The 22,803-nt window shown below is 44.2% G+C and overlaps 1 protein-coding gene across 1 annotated transcript; it reads right to left on the bottom strand.

Annotated features, from left to right (window-relative positions):
* Window positions 1-360: 360 nt before the first annotated feature.
* LOC307220907 (enoyl-CoA hydratase EchA19-like) lies at window positions 361-22,320 on the bottom strand. The gene is made up of 6 exons (XM_079985086.1): window positions 22,117-22,320; window positions 17,896-18,063; window positions 13,590-13,687; window positions 11,475-11,619; window positions 9,657-9,806; window positions 361-666 (listed from the first exon to the last, which is right to left on the bottom strand). Exons 1-6 carry the CDS (start codon window positions 22,247-22,249, stop codon window positions 443-445), a joined length of 918 nt encoding a protein of 305 aa, XP_079841212.1. The 5' UTR covers window positions 22,250-22,320; the 3' UTR covers window positions 361-442.
* Between the last annotated feature and the right edge of the window lie 483 nt (window positions 22,321-22,803).

Raw genomic sequence — 22,803 nt, 5'->3', positions numbered from 1 at the left:
AAATGTAAGTATTTATAGGAAGAAACATTTTCGATGAAAATGAGAGAACTAAATATGAGTTCAGAAGCAATAATTAACACATACTGTCATGGGCACATTTAAAAACACTAACAGAGCAGTCCTATATTTGTCTGCTCAGAATAAATCCTATTGAGTTCAATGGGACTTACTTCCGGGTAAGAATTGCAGTGATTCTGTGACCATTTTAGGCCTTAAATATACAAATAGCTGGCAATTCTTAGCTACGTTTACATTTTTGAAAAATATAGCCCTCATTAGCATTAGTTCAAGTGTGGATTTTCTATAAAACATTTTAAAAGGCTGCATTTCAGTGGGATATGCATATATACTGCATGTGGCTTTTCTTATTTTGCAAGTGCAACATAGATTTATTTATATTATAAAGCGGGCGTTCAAAGCAAAGAGCCATTATACGCAACTGCTACAACTTTGCCCCACCACGCCCATGCCCCAAGCTGAACTTGTTAGCACCAGGAACAGATTCTTCTAATACCACCTTTACTCCAGTGTCGAACTCAAACTGCATGGCTTCTGTGAAGGAAGAGGCATCAAACGCACTGTAGTAAGCAGAATTTCTGTCTGCGCGCATGCAGTGCTGGGGAAATGCTGAAATTTGTTCTGCTAATTCAATGGCATGCTGGAGGGCTGGAAGAAAGAAAAGGGGAAAACAACCATATTTTAAAATTAGGGAAAGTGAACCACAATAATAAATAATAACTACCCTGCAACTAGACTTGAGTACCCACTCATGTCTCAGTGTGTCTCTGTATGGCTCACTGTTCTGAACGTTATTCTGACAGCATCTCTGCACTGGGAGTGAATGGATTCTTCAATAATAATAATTTTTTATTTATACCCCACCCTCCCTGGCCAAGGGCGGCTAACACTGAATATAAATACAGTAAAAACATTAACAAAAAACAGTTGATTAAAATATAAGTTAGAATACAGCTTAAAATGCAGCCTCGTTTTAGTGGTAGCCTATAGATCATGGGTAGGCAACCTAAGGCCCGGGGGCCGGATCTGGCCCAATCGCCTTCTCAATCCGGCCCATGAACTGTCCGGGAATCAGCATGTTTTTACATGAATAGAATGTGTCCCTTTATTTAAAATGCATCTCTGGGTTATTTGTGGGGCCTGCCTTGTGTTTTTACATGAGTAGAATGTGTCCTTTTATTTAAAATGCATCTCTGGGTTATTTGTGGGGCATAGGAATTTGTTCATTCCCCCCCCCAAAAAAAATATAGTCCGGCCCCCTGACAAGGTCTGAGGGACAGTGGACCGGCCCCCTGCTGAAAAAGTTTGCTGACCCCTGCTATAGATCAAAGCCATAAGGGGAGAAAACACCAAATATTCACCAGGACGATCCATGCTGGTCCTACATAGGCCAGCAAAAAGAGCCGAGGCAAAATTTATATACAAATCCCATATAAGGGGTTCCATCAAGAAAATAAATGAGAGGGGGGGTTAGACTGAGTCCAGCCCAAAGGCCCGGTGGAACTGCTCCATCTTGCAGACACTGCAGAAAATGTCAAATCCCGAAGGGCCCTGATCTCCTGCGGTAGGGCGTTCCACCAGGCCGGGGCCAGAGCTGAAAAGGCCCTGGCCCTTGTTGAGGCCAATCTAACCTCCTTGGGGTTCGGGGCTTCCATAGTGTTGCTATTTATGGACCTTAAGGTCATTTCCAAAGTGGAGAAATTGCATTTTCTTACAGGATGTGGCCTGTTCTATATCTAAGTCCTAGCTCTGGGTTTGCCTCCTTTCAAATCTTCTATATATTTATTATTATTATTATTATTATTAAAAAGATTTTCTTGCTTTATGAAAGTACATGTCTTGTCTCTTTTTTCAAGTTGTACAGTCTTTTCTACAGATCAGTTACATTTGTTATGAGACATTAGTGTTGAGTACAGTATAAGGTCAGGAAGAAAAGGGAGGTGGGAATCTTCTATACTTATATACTTCTGCAGAAATACAGCAAGCCAGCTTCTCATCATAGAGTGAATAATTCTTCCAGACTCTGAAAGCAAACCTCTTTGAGGCGTAAGAGCAAAAAGAGATTCTCATTTTAATTCAGAAGGTAGATGAACTTCAGCTAGCAGAAGTTATGGGAACACTATCATGATCCGCTGACCCCAATTTGTTGCTTAACTTATGTGAGGAAAAGTATAATCTTCAAGCAAAAATCACAGCGGCAACTTCCATGAGCAGGAAGTCCTGGTGGAGTGGATGTCCTTGATCACAGAAATTTTTATTGCCATCTCTAATCCCATGGAGACTTTGCTTCAATTATTATTTCCTGTCTACTCTTCGTTCTCATTCTGCTTTGTACCACTTTATTGGTGCAGTGATTCCTGTGTATTAATCCAGTAATTCCAAAAGAGTGAGTCAAAGCTCACCTAGTAGATCACTAATTTCCTGCTCTATACGTGTTATGCTTTTCAGTAAGTTAGATAGGCTTTTATGATGTATGTATCACCTTCATTCTTTCCAGACAACTCATTAAAACGAATTCACACATGTTCTACATTTCATGTAATGCCTTCAAGTCAAGCCTCTAAGTACTAGCGCTATATATATTTTTTATATAAACTGCCTTTACATTTCCATAACCTGGAACCTTTCATTTCCTCAAGGTAATGCCAGTCTCAAAACACCCTCAATGTAATAGGAATCAATTGCAAAGAGTAAAAGGGAGGGATGAATGCTTGGCTTAGAAGAGAATATTCTGCTACCGAGGAAGACACAACAGATGCCAGGAGCTTCAGCACAAAACTTTCTGTTTCACAGCTGCCTGCATATCTTTCTGCAAGAACATTTGCTGAACACATTGCAAAACAAATCTGGCTGAAGGCAAGTAAACACATTTCAAAGCTGAATATTCCAAACTGCAAGAAACAGGCCCCACCCCTCTGCTCCATACTGTGACCTCAGTCCAGAGAAGAAGACCAACAGCAATGCATAGTGGTGTTAAGAGGGTCAATGCCTCTCTGATAATCTGCTGGAAAGCCTGTGGTCACAATAAACAAGACTGTGAAATACAGAGCAACTGATCCCATGATAGCTGGGAAGGAGGAGAGCATAGGAAGAAGATACTATCTCTGGGCAATATTGGCAGGGCCAGGAACTCTGCATCTATGGAAGAGCATGGGAAGAGCCATCTAAAAATAAAAATTGATGTCTTTGCCCTATTTTCTTTCTTGCTTTTTCAAGTGAATGCATATTTTAATGGAAGACATCAAGCTGTGGGCATTTAATGAGAAACAGCAACACCTTGCTAATTCACACAACTAGCAACCACTCCTTTTCTTTGCCCAGAAATATTTTTCCAAAAATATCACACGGATCTCCCAGATCAAAATCTTTGAGAGAGAGAGAGAGAGAGAGCGAGCGATGGCTGTGGTGAATAAACACTGATTAATTCAATAACAACATCACTAAGAAACCAATATTGTTTGTTTATATAAACATTTGAAAGCGATTTAAAAACACACACAAAAAAACCCTCATACTTACGATTCTGCACATAATCACAACTTTGTTTGACTATCCATGTCCACGCTTAACCCAGTGTAACTTTATTTGTACTTCCAATACATCCCAATATAGAAATGTACACATATGCGCCAAGGGCTAAGTGTCAAGCTAGATAGCAGCAGTTCTGTGCATTTAAATATAGAACTGCCTCAAACATGCAGAAAGATGGGTGTGAGGTTGTGGTCTGATTTTAACCAAGAAGGCAGGGCATGGGTTGGGGAACTGATAACAATTTTTTACTTCTCCAGAGCCATCTCCTCTAGTGCTTTCCACCCAACTGAAGTTATTATTTTTATCTGTACTCGGCTGAGAAGCGCTTGGGGAGAGGGTTCTGTACTCCTTACCCTTTTACTGTTAAAGTTAGAGTTAGAACTCACCCCTCATCTCCTCCTTCTGTGCGATCAAGTGCCTGCGAAATATTTTCTGTGTCAACGTCTATCATTGAATCTCCGGACATCTCCCATGGGACCCCTGTGTCACAAAGGATTATGGGAGTGTGTTTTGAGGCACATGTTGCGGTGCACAGACTAGGTCTCATAGGCCTGGCCATTACGTGATGTGAACTGAATGTGCCCACTTGTCCACTGGCAGCTGCATGAGAGGATAAGGAGTGATGGGAAACCATCTTAAAAAGGGGAAATTTCTCCACTGTTACTCACCTTCTAATTAAGTAATTCCTAATAAGGTTCAGTTGTTAGAACACCCCTGGACTCTTCCAAAAAGAAATAGTAGTCATACCTTGAGTTGAATGCCCTTCGCGTGGAGCGCATTCGAGTTGTGCTCTGTGGCAACCTGGAAGTAACGGAGCGTGTTACTTCCGGGTTTCGCTGCTCACGCATGTGCAGACGCTCAAAATGACGTCACGCGCATGCGCGGTAGCGGTGAAACGCGACCCGCGCACGAGTGCTGTCGTGTCTTGCATTCCGTTCAGGATGTGAACAGGGCTCTGGAACGGATCCCGTTCGCATCCCGAGGTACCACTGTATGTGCTTAAACAAGTGCTAGGCACAATGTAGAAATTACATACTGTATAAAAGGGATGGAATCTTTATAATCTAAAACATGATAGTGGGCAAAGGGCAGAGGACATGAAAGGGAAGGGCAGGGAAAGAAGGACAGGCAGAGAAGACGGCCCTACAGCCAGGGGCAGTGCATCAACGAAACATGAAGGTGCCATTCTGCTACTGCCGCCTCTTTACCTGGGCTGCACAGCAGCACCTGCAAAGCGGCAGTGCCATATCACAACAAGTTATTATGCAAGATTTTGACGAGATCTCATGAGATTTTGATGAGATCTCACCAGAACCTGCAGCTGCCGCTTCACCAAGAAAACAATAAAATACAGCTAAAACAATAAACACGCCCCCAAAATGTCACAGACAAAAACAGGGACTCTCATATATTTACCCTTTTTCTCCCACCACATGCCATCACCAAAATAGAGACCGTGATTTGCCACGGACAAGCAATACAAAATAAAAAGAATTCGTTTACTGGAATTTATCACACATTACAGAAGGCTCTTCTTCTCCATCAATTGTACAGAGCTTTGTTTAAGTTCTGTGATTGAACTAGTTACTGATGCAGTGTGCTAATAAAATGGCCACAACACTTTCTTTTATAGCAAACTAGAAAACAAACCCAAATTTAAGCATTCTTTAAAACAAAACAAAACAAAAAACCCAAAACTTAAGGATCTTCTAATTGATACAGTTATATTTATTATGGAATAGCTGAAATACATTCTGTAACATTTAGTATCTATCTTGATGAGTAAGGAATTGTGGGACAGACTAAAGCCCTATTCAGACACAGTGAGGACAAGAGTGCGAGCTCTGCACACACACACACTTCACCATTATCATGAGTTGGTGGAGGCTGACCTTTTGAAGTGGGGGGGGGGGCTCCTGTACTTCTGGAACACCCCTGGGGCTCTAGAACCTGGATTTTCCAAGATTCTAGAACACACAGGAAGCCTCCACAAATACTGCTGCCTCCCCATTTCAGAAGACAGTTTTCTGCAACTTGGAGAGGGATGAGAACACAAGTGGGGGTAGCAGAACTAAGACACTGGTCCCCGGACTGCCCAGGCCCTTGTGGTTAACTTTTTTTACACTTATTTTGGCAATGTCTACAAAGGGCTAGAGAGGAAGTAGCCACACTGTCTTTAGACAACCAGAAAAGAATTAAGTTAACAACCACAGCCTGGGACTCAGATGACTTTTAAAAGGCAAAAAAATAAAATAAATGCATTTTATTAAAAATTCTCCCAAAATATGGTTACACTTAGCAAGTTCAAAAGCACAACCAGATACAGTGTGTACAAATGTCAAGCTGTACCCCTGCTTAGTGACTCTCTCTCCAGGCACAGAGCATCTGTTCACCCACCCCCAATCCTCAGGGGTATTTAACTTTTGGGAGCTGGAATAGCAACTTAGGTCAATGTGCAAATATTATTTAGAGCAAATTCTCAAAAGCCTCCCCAAATACAAAAATATGGGCTTTGCCATGGACAAAGCAACAAGAAACAAGAATTCACCTTAGGAAATAGGGGCAGTTGGGGGGGTACATGCTTCAGTGCAACCTGTCGCCTATGGTATTTTTTATTTCATTTAAAATAATAAATAAATAAGAAGCACAGAAGCGCAAGTCTGTTCTTGGTCTATGTTGTAATTAAGAACTGTACATACAAATTCTGTCACTAAGAACATATGGCTTTTTACATGTGGCTTTGAGTTTATTTTTTAAAAAAGTGTTTTGATTTTCAGTACCACAATTATAAAGACGGAGAATAGGAGTAATCACAGGATATGACATTTAATAAATTTAAGCCTGAACAAAGCCTTCATTTTGCTCCCTGGTGATTCCAGGAAGCAGACTTTGGAAGGCCCAAAATGGCAAAGTACAAAGTCCTATGGCCTTCCAGTTGTTCAACAGCAACTTCCATCATCCCTGACCATCTTCCATGCTGTCTGGTGCTTACAGAAGCTGAAGTTCAACATGTTCCCTATCCTATGGCTTTAGAAAGGAGCTGGCAGACTTCTATTTTCTTGGCAGCCACTCTGTATGCCAACAATTGTTTGTGAAGCCGGCTAAACCAAGTGAGGGTAGCTGATGGGTCTCAAATGCTTGGTGACTTAGGGACTTTCCCTGCATGCAAAGACAGGCTCCGGTGATTTGAGCAGACAAGACCAACAGTGGGTCCAATGGTCTGCGTGTGCCATAGAGGGAAGTGAGGGGCAGACGGGGCTCGTCAACCTGGGAAAGTAGCCCATCTAGGAGAAGGGAAACTCTGATGCTAAACCTCTGCTGCCTTGCCTTGTGGGACACCTTTGGGAGAAGAAAAGGCTAAGGAGTAAACCCAACCCAAATCCAGAGCGGACTCCCTAAGACAATTGGATGGCGCCTTGTACGGCTCCTTCCGGCAATTCCTGCAGCCAAGCTGGTGCCAAACGTATTGCTCTGCTCTGCTTTGGACCATATGAGTACAGCCGGGGTGGGGGGGTGGGGGTGGGGGGGTAGCCCAGGACCTCCATACTCACTGACCAGGCTTGCATCCCAGAGAGGTCACTTTGTTGCTGCTAATGCAGCAGTTTGACTTCACCCCCAGAGGCACATTCCATTGTCTCTTGAGACAGGATGCCCAACACGCCCTGCAACTGTTGCTCCTAAGCAGTAAAGCGATTTCCAGTTATAGACTGTATGTGCTTTACTTACTATTACATTATTATTATTATTATTATTATTATTATTATTATTATTATTATATTTAACATTGTTATGTACTGAGTTGAATCCTAGAACAATAGGATCCATAATGCAACAGTCTGATTGGTCCACAGGAGCCACCCAATCCAGCTCCAGATGGAAGTGAATCAGCGACCTGATTGGCCTGCAGGAGCAGCCAATCAGGCTTCTGGAGGAGGCGAATCCGCAACCTGATTGGCTTACAGGAGCAGCCCCGCATTTAGCCAATCACGCGGGGCCCATTGTGTAAATAATGTATGTATAGCTAGACGTTTTGGGGAAAGCTTCATTCATTACTACTATGAGCTGAAAAAAGAGCATGAAATTCACACTCAACTCTGAGTATATTTCAAACATACATATATTTATAAAATCCAAAAGAGATGCCACATTTAGTGCATGTCTATGCTTGTCTGATCAAAACGAATTCCCGCTGAGTTCAGCAGGACTTGCTCCCATCCCAGACCCAGGTAAACCTCACCCTCAGTTTCTTGTACTTGAAAACATTTACTCTGTTTCTTACAAGTGAAACTGTATGAAAAGACATCTCCAATTAGGTTTGGAAGGGCTGCTAGAGGGAGACAGGTAAATTTTTTTTTGGGGGGGGGGTGGATCTGGTCCACAGGGGGCTCCCACTTGGACATCCCTGGCTTATGGTAAACAAAACAGGGTTTCATTCATGTTTGTCTCAAAAGATACGTCTCCAGGTGCCAACCAAAACAGCCATATTTTTAAAAAGGAATCCGGATATCAGGACGCACAGAGCACATGGGCAGAAAGTCTGTGGAGACGTTAGTCACTTCTTGGACCTGAAGAATGGCGGCAGCTTCAGGAGGGATTGAATAACTTACTGTGTTATTAATGATCTCCCTCACCCCACCCCACCATTACACTTCCACGATCAAAATAATCTAAATTTTAACACACCCGCTTGCACAGAAAGCCTTAAAAAGAGAGAGAGGGAAACGCCTGAATCTGTACCTTTTTTGTTATGGCTAGTTGACTCCTGGCTTATTTCCTTTCTAAAACTCTGCTACAATACGGATTCCTCACCCCACCAGCAATTTCCAAAGCCTGTTTTGCATTCAGATACGTACATGCTGTCATCGTTTTGTTAACAAGTCGGGGTGGGGAGGAGAACAGCAGCAGCCCCACCAGCTTAAGCTGAATCAAAGCAGCTGTTGCTGGTCATTTTTTTAAGCCAGCTTCCATGCCAATTCAGAATGAGCTAAAGCCTGATTCAGAAGGGTCTTCCGTTTTCCTTCTGCAGGAAACCTCCGGAGTCTAGTCAAGAGACCTGCTGTGTGCATTTACCTTAACGGAGGTAGCTCCCCCTCGGTGGTCAAAGGTTAGCAGCAGGAATGTGTTTTCACGATGGGACACACCCTTGTTATTGGAAGAAATGTATTTCCATGTTGTCAAACCCGCGCTCTAAATTAAACAGAAATCAGGGTTCTGTCTTCTGAATGAAATGAAAGTTCGCAAAGAGCTGCCAGTTGCTGGCTACAGAAAGGATGCTATACGTTCACATGCGACATATGTGTTCTACGCGGCTCTGAGAAAGGGGGGGGGCATCCTGCCTAGCCTCTCCCACCCATCCCATGGGGAAAGGGAAAAAAAACCCTGGAAAGCTAGGCTTCCAAATTGCTTTTTGCCTGCTAGTCTATGGCCAGTAGCAACTTCTCTAAAGCAGCCTTTGTAAACCCGGCACCCTCTGAACACTTTGGACTACAACTGCCATCGGCCATGCTGGCTGGGGCTGATGGGAGATGTAATCCAAAACTCGTGGTGCACACCAGCTCAGTGAAGGCTTCACTACAGCAGATGCCAACAGGGCCCTGCAACAGATTAGACCAGGCATCCCCAAACTTGGCCCTCCAGCTGTTTTGGGACTACAAATCCCATCATCCCTAGCTAACAGGACCAGTGGTCAGGGATGATGAGAACTGTAGTCCCAAAACAGCTGGAGGGCCAAGTTTGGGGGTGCCTGGATTAGACCTTTGTGCTGCACCAGCCTATTGGTCCAATCTTGACCAAAAGTCATCTCCCTATCTAAAAACGTGACTCAGCACAACAAAGGCTGTAGTCTTGCATCCCACTCGGTGCATTTAATTCCATTCAGGTTGAATGAAACTGAAACGCACAAGGTTGTAGCAGCCCAATAATACATTGGATTTGTCCAATCTTATTTATTTACTTGATTTATACCCCATCTTTTCTAAAAGAAGGTACACATGATTCTCCCGCTCCCCAGTTTATCCTCACAACAAACTCTGTGAGGTAGGTTATGTTGTGAGACTGTGATTGGTTTTAAACCCAGTTAATAATGACATGCTGCGAAAGACACCTACCTTGGCCACTGGGAACTATTCGATTAGCCAGTCCAAGCTGAAATGCTTCCTGCGCACCAACAGGCCGCCCAGTGAGAATGAGATCCAGCGCGCGTGAAAGGCCAATTAGCTTTGGTAGTCTAACAGTGCCACCATCTATCAGCGGAACACCTAAAAAAACCCCCAACCAACAATAGTTAAAGGGGGGGGAACCCCACTCAAATAACCATTTTTTAAGCAAACTGGAATGTTAATGTCTCTGAAACTAGGGTTGCCATGTGTCCTCTTTTTCTAGGACACGTTCATTTTTTCATGGGTATGCAAAATGAGACTCATCAAATGTAAAAGTCGGCAAATGTGTCCTCTTTTTTGCTCTTCAAAATATGGCAACCCTAACACATTATACTCCCATAATGTGGGATAAAGGCATGTATAATCCTCATCCACCATCCAACAGCCTTCTTATCATGAAACACATGGCCAAAAGGTAAGCAATGAGATGTGTCCTACAGAGACTCTGGCTATGTTCACAATCGCAGTAAGTCATAAAGCATGGTTTACTGTGCACAAGCCAATCACATCCACTTTGTTCCTCCCTGGGGAGAAGCAAATTGGTATATTTGAGCTTAGGGTCATGTGCAAGCCAAGCACCGTGGTTTGATTCACTCCTAGCAAACCACCCTAAGCCAAGGTTTGCACTTGGCTTATCAATCATTATCTGTTTGAGCAGACATCATGCAATGCCAAGGATTGTTTCTCCACAGCTAGAGCAGGGCACAATCAGCCCTTGCGTGGCTTCCAGCTTACTGTGATGTGCAAACAAGACGGCTACTTCCAACACTCCAACAAGCGCAGGAGACAAATGTACTGATACCAGTTGTATTGATCCCAGTGCAATTTGAGCAAATGCCTCTTTACCAGGCGACAAAAAGATACATTACCATAATAGGAATTAGTAGCTCCTTTTGAGTACATAAGGAAGTTACAAGAGATGCAAGCAATTTCTGATTCTTTTAAAACTGATTTGCTTGAAACATGTTGTGCTTAATAACGTCGGCATGAATGAACCTGTCTCCCACACCTGTTGAATTTCCATCTTTTCCTGGTCTGCGGTGGTTCCCTTTTCGGATGTTTTGTACCCTTGGCTGACTTTAGCTAGTGCAAAATGAGTGTAGTGAGCAAGGAAACAACTGAAGTCAGCAATTTGTCTGAAATGCCAGAGAATAGTGGCCAGAGAGCAAGGGCAGGATCCAACTGTCCTGGGGGTTGCTCAGTCAGTACAGCATGAGACTGGAGGGGCTACGATACACCCTGGAACAGCGTGTGGGTTGGTGGTGGAGAGGAGACATCGTTCCATCTGGCAAGGCAAAATGCTTTCCCTGATGGAACCATCAGGGCAACACTGCATTCCTCCCTAAATCTCCATGAATCCATTGGGGGGCACTCAGCAAAGTTCTGCTCAGAGTAAACACATTGAAATTAATGAACACGACGTGTGCTGCAAAAATATATTCAATTTGAAGACGAAATGGCTTTGATCTCTCCACTGAGCCAAACTGGCCCTACTGTGTATTTATTACATATACTCAGTAAGTCAGCTATGCAGATCTGCTCACAAGTCTTTTGAGCAGGTATAGTAGACTGTTCATGTAAAAAAAATCTCTTTTGATATTTTATACTTTTATAGCCTATCCTGTTTTAGGTCAGCGCTGTAAGCCTTAATTAGCAGCTTAATCAACTAATCAGAGGTCATGTGCTGTACTGACTATAAAGATACAGGGCACACGCACCTTTTTATACCCATTCAAAACCAAACTCCATGCAATTCACGAAACATACCGAAACGCCTACAGAACACTCCGAAGATAGCGCTTTCTTCTACCACACGCAAGTCAGCCACGAGGGACAGCTCAAGCCCACCAGCCACTGCATATCCACTTACCGCAGCAATCACTGGCTTAGAAAACTTCATCCGCGAAGGACCCTGTAACAGGTATTGGAATTGTGTTAGAACTATTATTCAATAGGACTAGAATATATTCCAATCAGTATTGATCCAGAGACAATGCATTAATAACATTCACGGTGATGCAGAGCATATAGTCAAAAGGTTAGCTGGAAATTACAGGGCGTTACCAAGGAAAAAGAAGTTGATTGAGTTTCGCCCGTCCCTTAAGCAAGAGGCTTACTGATGATCTAGGATACTGACATCTAGGATTACTGAGGGCAGTCCTTTATGTCCAAGTCTCCAGAAACCAAAAAATATATTCAGGCATTTGTTGATTGTGTCCATGGAGGAGTTGTGTATGCTGCCCTTCTTCCCATGTTGAGGGGGAAGGTCTGACAGGGGCTTGTAAGCATTCGGGTGGAAGTGGTTACAGTCCTTCCTGTAACTGGAAACCATATTCACATGGTGTTCCCAACCACTGGGAGGAGAACATTTGGTCACGTTCAGTTAAAATCCAGCTTCAGAGGAACAAAGAGACACACACAATGACCCCCACAGCCCCTTCACACATTCAGCTAAATAAACACCCAAATAGACTTCTGAGGCATCTCTGGAAGTTAGCGTCCTATACTGTCCATTCGGATTACAGGTGTAGGTAGGTTCTGGCTCAGGCATTGTGCATGTAACCTGTATTAGCCTTCTGGCTGAAGGCCAATAATCGAATAGGGTTGTGCCTGGGTTAGGGCCCACCCCCCACAAAGGCCATCACTGGCCTTGTCAGATCAATTTTTGTCAGATTCAATTGGAGGATCCCAATAGCCAGCCACGAGGGAGCCGTGCCAGGCCGCAACCACTGCCCACCCAGAATTTGGGTGTTGGTGTTGTTGTTTAGTCGTTTAGTCGTGTCCGACTCTTCGTGACCCCATGGACCAGAGCACGCCAGGCACTCCTGTCTTCCACTGCCTCCCTCCCGCAGTTTGGTCAAACTCATGCTGGTAGCTTCGAGCACACTATCCAACCATCTCGTCCTCTGTCGTCCCCTTCTCCTTGTGCCCTCAATCTTTCCCAACATCAGGGTCTTTTCCAGGGAGTCTTCTTTTCTCATGAGGTGGCCAAAGTATTGGAGTCTCAGCTTCAGGATCTGTCCTTCCAGTGAGCACTCAGGGCTGATTTCCTTAAGAATGGAGAGGTTTGATCTTCTTGCAGTCCATGGGACTCTCAAGAGTCTCCTCCAGCACCATAATTCAAAAGCATCAATTCTTCGGCGATCAGCCTTCTTTATGGTCCAGCTCTCACTTCCATACATCACTACTAGAATTTGGGTAAGCAACCCTTATCATGACAGGGCTTTTAAACTTATTTCAAAACTAACAGAAACCCATACTTCATGGAACCTCTTCTCACATCTTTTTCGTCTTCTCTGAAGTCATTTAAGAATATAATCCTGATGAATCAGTACAAAGTGGCTAATCCAGATGTTCCCATCAGACCCAGGCTGTGTGGCCAATGGTCAGGGGAGCTGTAGTCAAACCACATGTGGAGGGTCATGAGTTACTCAGTCTTGTCCATTGAGGCCAGTAATACATGAAGGAAACACAATGTGTTGTGTGACTCATGAGCAAGCAAGAAGCAGCACTGCAAATTAATGCTGATGTAGGCTGGATCACGGCTTTCCCATCCACACTGCATAATTTACCTCTGCTTCCATAGGTACCACAACTACACACTCAAACACCTAGTTCACATTATATAAAACACAGGGCAGAGTGCTTGATTCCCACGTTTGCTGGCAGTAGACAACTTACAACTTTTCTTTTGGGAAAACAATCCCATTTGGTTTGAGTTACTTTCTGAGAAGGGAAGATTCCTCTTTTCTCTCCCGCTTTTTTTTAATGTCTGTAACTTTAACTGAAAAGCGCTGTGGTTTCCATAGCGAAACAAAACACTACCATGGAAAAGGGCATCAGTTTTTCAGAAAATCGTCAGGATTTCCCTCCGGAACATACCATGGGGCCAGGCGTTTGGGTGACATCTTGTTCCAATTTGATAGAGGCTGGGGCGTGCGCCAACTCCTTCAAATCATAACCAGCACAAAAATTGCCACCTAAAAGACACACACATAGAAGAAGACACACATAAAAGTTTAGATTATGGAATGAAGAAAAAAGTTTGGTTTCTATTCAGCCTCTTTTATTGTTTGGCTAGGCTAGGTTATTTGAGCTAGGTTATTTGAGCCATTCTAGACGTTCTTCAATGGGGTAGAGGCATTTTCATGGAATGGCAGGGTTGGAAGCAACCTTTGAGATCATTCAAGACCTGCAGAGCGGGATGAAACTACAGCATCCTTGACATATGCCCATCTAGTCTCCATGTACATATCTCAAGCAAACCACTGCCCAAGGCAGCCTTTCCCACGGTCTAACAGCTCCTACCATCAGGAAGTTTCTACTAATGCTTAGGCAAAAGCTGATTCCCTGCAATTTCCCCATTGGTTCTAGACCTGCTTTATGGAACCACAGAAAATAAGGCCACTCCATCTTCTGCATGTTAGCTCTTCGGCTGTTTGAAGACCACTATTACGTCCCCCACTTACTCTTATCTTACTAGGCTAAACACACTGGGTGGTAAAACTAAGTTTTAATCAGAACAGACCTACTGAAATAATCATGTCCATTAATTTCAATGGGTCTCTGAGTAACAAGTAGATGAATACCACCCATGGTGCTTTTTCGACAGTCTCTCATGGGACTATGTTTCTGATGAACTCTGACTATCCTGGTTGACCCCCGCTGGGTGTACTTCAGTTTGGTGGTGTCCTTCTTAAAACGTGGTGTCCATAATTGGATACAATACTCCAGATGCAGTCTGATCAAATAAAAAGGGTAAGGACCCCTGGATGGCTAAGTCCAGTCAAAGGCGACTATAGGGTTCCAGCGCTCATCTCGCTTTCAGGCCGAGGGAGCTGGCGTTTGTCCACAGACAGCTTTCTGGGTCATGTGGCCAGCATCACCAAACCGCTTCTGGTGCAACAGGACACCTTGATGGAAACCAGAGCGCATGGAAACGCCGTTTACCTTCCTGCCGCAGCGGTACCTATTTATCTGCTTGCACTGGTGTGCTTTCAAACTGCTAGGGACAGAACAACGACCTTCATCGCGGGGATTCGAACTGCCGACCTTCCAGTTGGCAAGCCCAAGAGGCTCAGTGGTTTAAACCACCTGCATCAGATGCAGTCTGACCAAATGCAGCATAGAGTGGAACTATCACTTCTCATAATTTGGACACAATGTGCCTGTTAATGCAGTTTAAAATTGCTTTTGCCCTTTTTTGCTGGTTGGTCTGCAGCTTGTGATCAACTAAATTAAACTTTGCAGGCCAAATCAACCAGCTTCTTCTTCTTCTTCTTTATTAAAGTTGTATACCGCCCTATACCCGTAGGTCTCAGGGCAGTTCACAACCCAGAGTTACAGTATACAAAGCACAAAGCACAGAATTAAAATAATCAAAATTGCTTTTCATCCTAAATCTTAAATTAGAACAGCCAAAACCTGAAATTGGGGTGGGGGGACGTAAGTGTATCAAATTCACTCCCTTTTAGAATGGCATTTTAATAACTTCCAGTACAAAAACCTAAGAAGGGCACATCATTCCCCCCTCTGCCCCCGAAGAAGCATTTTAACCACAGCCAAGAATTTCATTCAAAGGGTTCCTGGTGGCATGTATACCGGCCAGAACATCCTCCACGTCATCGGCAAAACCGTGTCTCCCTACTCTTCCTCTACCGCAGAGGCAGCTAATTCAAGCCTTTACTTGAGCGGCGGGGGAACCATGACTTCTTGTGTGCGTTGGAAGCAGAAGAAAGAGCTGCTGTTGACTGTACCACCATGATGAAAACCAAAGCACGAGTGCCCGCAGTATTTACTTTAAGATCCAGCTCTGCAACTGTACAGTGAGGGGAGGAGGGGAATCACTCACTTGCTGAGCCCAGCACATTAAAGGCCACAAAGCAGGCATCACCCAGATATGAGTTTAACAGATGGGACCACTGTTCTCGGCTCAAGTCCCAACACTATAATTTTCTCAATCAAATTGATGGTCTAAAAATAACCTTATGTATACACATCCTTGGGGGACAAAGCCCTTAAAAAAACATAAATATACATAAATCTTTCTTGTTTTAAAGTTTCCAACTGTAATCTCTATCCTTTCCCCTCAAGACTACCAATAATGCAGCTGCTTCTGATTCCACTAAATACTGTTTTTCTTTATCTCAGCAAAGTAAATATTGTAATTATAGAGCAGAATTGTTAAGTAGACCATCTACTGAGGAAGGAGAGATGAGGAAGAGAAAACCAGGGCTCTGTTTTGCTTTTCTCTGAAAGCTTGTTATGCTGTCATGCCGATAGCTGCAACTATCACTCGCTTATTTAAATGTGTGATTCATTATCACATATCACAATGGCCAATTTTCTAAAGGCTGTGCTGAGTGGGTTGCCCATTTCAGTTTTTTGGTTCAAAGAACTGCTTTCAGAAGGCCTGGAAAAATTTAAGCCTCACTCCAAATAACCACTGCTCCCATTAAGAACATTCCTTTTTTTGTGCCTGTTTGTGACCATTGCCATTGCCATTGCCAGCTCTGTTTTCCTTGGTTAAAAACTTAACTTATCCTTCACAATGTGATTCTAGCCAATCAGGGTTTATGTTATGAATGAGATGACATCATGGTTGTGTTCGCACATCACGGGAAGCCATGGTTAAACCATGAACACGCAGACTGCTCCCACTTCACTCCTCTCTACTAAAGCAAGTGGGAGCTACAAACCACAATGCTTGGCTTAGTGCTGCATCCAAACTGGGGATCATGGTTTGTTTCTCTCCAAACAAACCACAATCAGAAGCCAAGGTTTGTTCCATGCTTATCAACCATGGTTTCCTTGAAGTGAAGCAAACCACAACCTGCAGCTCAGATGGAACGCTAAGCCAAGGAACATGGTTGCTCCTACTCACTACCAGGGAAAAACGAAGTGGGAGTAGTCTACACGTTCGCCGTAAATCACGAACCATAGTTTACTATGAAGTGGAAACACAATCCCTAACTATTACATACCTGGCACCATCCTTGACACAGAGCAAAAAGAAGCCTGAAACTTCAACGTGAGCCTTACACTTCAGGCTCCCCCTAACCCTAACCCCCAGATGTTGCGCCCGGTGCGGCCGGGCCCCCCTGCACCCCCCACGCTACGCCACAAGTCATTTTGTAGGCATGTATAAAGTGGCGTAGCGTGGGGGGTGCAGGGGGGCCCGGCCGCACCGGGCGCAACATCTGGGGGTTAGGGTTAGGGGGCGCAAATCCACGGGTTAGGGGGTGCAAATTACTTGCCTTGCCCCGGGTGCTGACAACCCACGCTACGCCACTGCATGTATGAGTTCTGGTTGCTGACGCAAGTATCCCGAGCCACAGCAGATAATTTATTTTAAGGCTTTTATGACACACACACACCCTTCATACCTTTTGCATCAGTTTGCTCTTGTGTCTATTCAAAATTCAGTTTTAAAGGTACAGTTGGCCCGCAATTTGTGCGGGGGTTATGTTCCTTGGATTGTGCTAAAAGTCAAAGCCACGTCTAGTCAAAGCCCATTGGGTTCAATGGTTGGTGGGATTGCCAAGGTTATTTCCCCCACAACTCTGCCCACTTTTCATTCATTTATTTCTTTTGCTATGTGCCTAAAGCTGAATGTTCACAAATTAAATGTGTGGAAGTTGTGGGCTTACTGTATATGCAAAACACTGGGCACTGGGTGGAAAGGGGCTGGGTTTCGAATGAGAGCATGAGTGAAGAATATTGTTACAGGCCACCCCATTCCCTGCAGAGCCATTCATGGGATTCCAGGGTCTCTGCTCCTCTGGAGAATTGAAGAGGTGGCAGAGGTTGCTGTAGCTTTAAGAATATGATTTATTCACATATTTACATCTGAGTTTGGAGGGAGGGAATCCAGCTCTTACAGCATGGTCATCTCAAGAGGCACTTGTTTCCCCACAGCAGTGCAGCACTTGAGAGAGCCATGCATCTTTCCCAGCCCGCCTTCAGCCATCCTGCCCCAAGATGGATGTCTGTCTTTGTGTGTGTCCCCCCCCCCCCGACTTCTTCCCAGCACACCTTGCTGGGAAGACACTTGCTGGGTAAAAATACACTTTTTACCTCACACCCAGTTACACCCAGTTTCTGGACAGTTCTCTTGCATTGCCAATGGCCCTGAATGGCTATTGCATAGGCTCAGGAATGGCCCAGGAATACAGTATAAAGGCCTCACCCAACCCATGAAGCACAGCCACAGTCAACGTGCTGTTCTCTTCAAACAATCTGAAAGCCTCCACCAGCAATCCTGCAGTCTCCTGGTTCACAGCATTCCTGGCTTCCGGCCTGTTGATGCCAATTGTCATTATGGTCCCTCGGATTTCAGTAATTACATTCCTTCTTCCTAAGAAAACAGAACAGGTCAAACAGAAATCCTTGTGTGTGGTTATTAATTCTTTCTTCTCCTTTTTCCTTTTTAGAGGCACCCATTAATATAGTAAACAACATTTTGGAAGACTGGCTGAAGGGGGTGGCACGTGAAACGGTTACTAGGTAAAGCTAATACTGTATCACGTTTACAATGTCATCATGAACACAACTAACACTATGGGCTGGATTCAATCTGTTTGCGGCTTGTCGTTCCCTGTCCACTCCCTTAAAAAAAGACAATAGCCAGAGACAGAATGTGAGGCAGTTCATCATCAGGCTTGGATACAAAGAATAAAAATAAGACACTGGGCATTTCCTGGAAATTAATAATAATGAACAGCTGGATTTTTTTATTTTAAAAATGGGCTGAAGCACAGCAAGAAATAACTGAATTGAGAAGGAATGTCTTAGGTTGAAAAATGTTTTAGAGGAATCATCTTAAAACTTTGTTCTCGACCCAAACTGTCAGGCACATAGCCCCCAGATTCCAAATTCCTCCCTTTTCTTTTTTTCACAAACTCCAAAATTTTGGGAGCTGAGAAATGTTGCCTTAATTACACTGAGGGCAAAGCAACCGGTCTCACTTTCACACCTCTTTTTGTCTTCCAAAGTGGAACTTGGGTGCATGCCACCTGCAGCAAAATGTGCATGCTTCCAACATGAACAGCTTGTGTATCTCACAAACAAGGGTGGGGGGAGCACAAATTCCACTTTAAATCAACAAAGAACCAGAAACAGCTCAAATAAGCCATGCATTTTGTTTCCAGTACATATGAGCCAGTGGAGTTACTTTAATTTAGTACTCCAGATAGAAATCTCTGTCTAATGGACCACAATGCTTCTCTATTGTAAGAGCTGTTCAACAGTGGAACAGTCTCCCTCAGGAGGCTGTGAACTTTCCTTCTTTGGAGGCTTTTAAGCAGAAGCTGGATGGCCATCTGTCATGGGTGCTTTAGCAGAGATCCCTGCATTACAGGGGGTTAGACTAGATGACCCTTGGGGTACCTTCCAGCTCTACAATTCTATGATTACATGATTCCAAATCTTGGGCAATGGCTCTCCAAACAAGTGTTTCATAACATTCAAAAGCTGGTTTCCATCCAAAGTATAGTAAAGGTAAAGGTAAAGGTAAAGGGACCCCTGACCATTAGCTCCAGTTGTGGCTGACTCTAGGGTTGCGGCGCTCATCTTGCTTTATTGGCCAAGGGAGCCGGCGTACAGCTTCCGGGTCATGTGGCCAGCATGACTAAGCCGCTTCTGGCAAACCAGAGCAGCGCACAGAAACACCATTTACCTTCCCGCTGGAGCGGTACCTATTTATCTACTTGCACTCTGATGTGCTTTCGAACTGCTAGGTTGGCAGGAGCAGGGACCAAGCAACGGGAGCTCACCCTGTCGCAGGGATTTGAACCGCCAACCTTCTGATCAGCAAGCCCTAAGCTCTGTGGTTTAACCCACAGCGCCACTTATGCAAATAACAAATTCTTTCCTCCCCTTGGGGAGAAAATCCAGGGAAATTAGCTAGAGGCAATTAACTCATATTTTCCATTCCCCTGTCCCACACCTTCCCCAAAGTCCCTCCCCAACTCTCAGGAGAATCCAAGAACTCAGGTGGCTGCAGTGGAAAGTTCTCCCTATGCTAGGCCTGCTTTGAATGCATGTACTACAACCCCTTGTTTTTACTGAAATATCCACAATATAAATTAACTAACATTGGAGTTATTAAATTATTAAAATGGAAAATAGATGTTCATTTTTTTAATGAGTCATCTCCCAATATCAGTAACCCTAAGGAAGGCAGAACCTGCTCTTATATTACTGACCTTAGCTAATTATGAGTAGGCTTGCCATATGTCAGGAAAATTCCCGATATGTCCTGGTTTTCGAGTATAAAAATGGTGTCGGGGGGGATTTTGCACAATCAGCAAAATAATGTCAGGGGAAACCCAGATGTATGCCAATACGATGGAAAAAGCAACAGAAACAGCTCCAAAAGCTTAAAATCACTATTTTGGGGCATGGTTTCCCCCCAAAAAAAACACCTCAACAACTTTGCAGGTGTCAGGAATTTTACTTTTTGAAATATGGCAACCCTAATTATGAGACACTTCTTTCTCCTTCAAAGAACAAAGAGAATTAATTCATGTGATGAGTATTTTAAAACCAGTTGTTATTTTCATGTCTACAAACATAATTTGTAACACTGCAAGTTGCATAACTAAATTCATTTCATTGTTTTGTTTTAAACAGCCAAGGTAAGCAAGTTTTTAATGGCATATTTATTTGCAGATGTTTGCATAAATAACATAAAGCTCACGAGCCAGTTTATAATTGATCTCAGCATGCGCAATAGGTACTACTACCACATGAATTGGTAAGAAAGACCACCAGAAAATAAAATATTTTTTCAAAAACCAGGAGGCTACAGTATGAAGGGTCTTTAGTAATGCTTAGTTACTCCTGAAATGCCTTTCATTTAAATGTAGGCACAGGGTTGCTTGATGGATCAAAGTCTATGTGTATCACAGCTGTTTACTCGGCCTACTCAAACATGAAGGACTTCAGTCTCTGAACAAGTTCCTTCTCACTGCGCATGAGAGCATGCTTAATCAAAGCACAATTAGAGCCACTTCACAACCTGTGAAATTACCTCCACCGTGTATTAGCAATGTGTGCCATATTTTATTGGACTGCCTATACAGTCTGCAAGGAGGCACAGTCAGCTCTAGGATGTCTTATACCTAGTCTAGTTTACCTCGTTTCATATTTTTAAAAAGGAAGGGGAACGTGACCCAATTTTTGATGAATGTTGGCTTTCACGTTTCATGCTTCTAGACCTCAAGGTTACGGGCAAAAATCTTTGGTCACCCAGTGAGCTTTATAGCTGAGCAAGGGTCCAAACTTAACATTTTAACCCTAATATGGATTTTCATACCAGAAGGTTCCTTATGTTTAAATCCCCAAAGAGCCACAAACTCACTACATGGAACCTCTTAGCTGAACAGGAGGTCTGCCACATCCTAACTCCCTCATCTCTGCCAATCTAGGGTTAGGATTGTGTCCTTAGTTGTTCATGACAGAGATAAAGGGTGCCATCTTTTTTCCTGGCCGTACTGCACCTAATTCCAAGTACTTGAAAGAGCACCTTTTCCTGTATCGAACTGAGATCAGCAAATGAGGCACTCCTAATGGTCCCTGTGTTGGAGGAGATCCAACACATGGGTCACAGGGAAGGGCCATTTCTGTGGTGGCTCCACACCCATGGAGCTCCCTGTCCAATGAGGTCCATCTTAATACTTGACACCATTATTTCAGACAACAGCAAAGGCTGCACATCCTTAGGAGGTGGCGGATAGTTTGGATGAATTTACTTTTAATCGATCCTATAACTAGATAGCTAGATAGTTTTAATCCTATTAATGTTTAATTGTTTTTAATGAGTGGTTCCCCTGATGTTTGCGGCAGTTATTTTATCAGCAAGCCACCTGGAGTCTCCGTCAGAGAAAAAGATGGGGTATAAACAAATATGCAACAAGGACTTTGATGAGTGTTCCCATCTTGCACTGTTCATATTTCTGATGTTGCTTTCTTCTCTTGTTGGAATTTTAATCCAGTCCAGTTTCCATTAAGTTTAATTTGCTTTGTTTCTGTACACCACCCTGTGACTGTAAGGTGAAGGGGTGGGTGGGTGTGTTCAAATAAATAGATGCATTTAAAAACCACAGCCTTGTCTGCATAGAAGTCGAAAATCAGAATGACTTCTGCCAAGCCAGCAGCTGATGGGGGTGCGGACGGGGTACTCGACCTGCTGAATTTCTGCTTGGCGCATTTTCCTTTCCTTTCTGCAGCGCTGGAGCTTGACCTGCAGGCGTCGCCGCGCGGCTGCAGAATAAAACACCCAGCCCGGCCCACCACGGCGCCGAGGAGGCTCGCTTTTGCGCCGAAACGAAAAAGTGACGCGCGCCCCCGTGCTTTCCAAAGGGCTCTTCGTCTTCTCTTCGCTCGCCAAAACCGGAGAACTACTAACCTTCTCCGGGCGGCTCTCCGGCACTCGAGCTGGCCGAGCTCGCCTGCATAACGACGGCGGGGGTCCCCGCGGCTGCTCTCGGCCTCCGGAGGCCTCGGCTGAGGAGAGGCGCGCACAGGAGCCGCTGGCCCATTTCTCCAGGGCGCGCAGTTGGAAAGGTCAGCGGGGCTCCAGTGACGGCAGGGCTCGACGGCGCCCGCTATGGCCTCGAAGCGGAATGAGCGTTGTTTACACGGCCCCGAAGTCCAACTGGGATGGCACCGCGGAGCTGCTGTCAGCCCCTTTATTTGCACAAAGAAGCCTCTCCTCCTGCTTTGCATACGTGGCTGGGGACCATGAAGCCTACTCGGGAAGAGAGGAAAGCCATACTCTCCAACATTTCTCCCATGAAAATAGGGGTGTCCTATTATTCCTTTGTTGCTGCTGCTGCTGTTTTACTCTTTGTCCCCTGCCCACTTTGGGTGGCTTCCAACATATATAAAAACATAATAAAAAGTAAACATTACAAAAACTTTCCTGTCCAGGGCTGCCTTCAGATGGCTTAGGGGGTTGGATAACTCCATACCCTCCAACATTTCTTTCATGAAAATAGGGGTGTCCTACTCCGTTGTTGCTGCTGCTGCTGCTGTTTTCCTCTTTATCCCCTGCCAACCTGACTGGATTGCCCCAGCCACTCTGGGCAGCTTC

Source organism: Podarcis cretensis (assembly GCF_951804945.1).
Source record: "Podarcis cretensis genome assembly, chromosome: 7".
Taxonomy (NCBI): Eukaryota; Metazoa; Chordata; class Lepidosauria; order Squamata; family Lacertidae; genus Podarcis; species Podarcis cretensis.
Note: the sequence above shows the minus strand (reverse complement) of the source record. Positions and strands in the feature narration are given on the sequence as shown.

What these genes read in the sequence shown, in the direction of transcription:
- LOC307220907 (XM_079985086.1), bottom strand. Translation starts at nt 22,249, where the DNA reads ATGGGCCAGCGGCTCCTGTGCGCGCCTCTCCTCAGCCGAGGCCTCCGG. An exon ending in CGGAGAGCCGCCCGGAGAAG is followed by an intron (nt 18,064 to 22,116) that starts GTTAGTAGTTCT and finishes CTGTTTTCTTAG; the next exon opens with GAAGAAGGAATGTAATTACT. An exon ending in GGCTGTGCTTCATGGGTTGG is followed by an intron (nt 13,688 to 17,895) that starts GTGAGGCCTTTA and finishes TGTGTCTTTTAG; the next exon opens with GTGGCAATTTTTGTGCTGGT.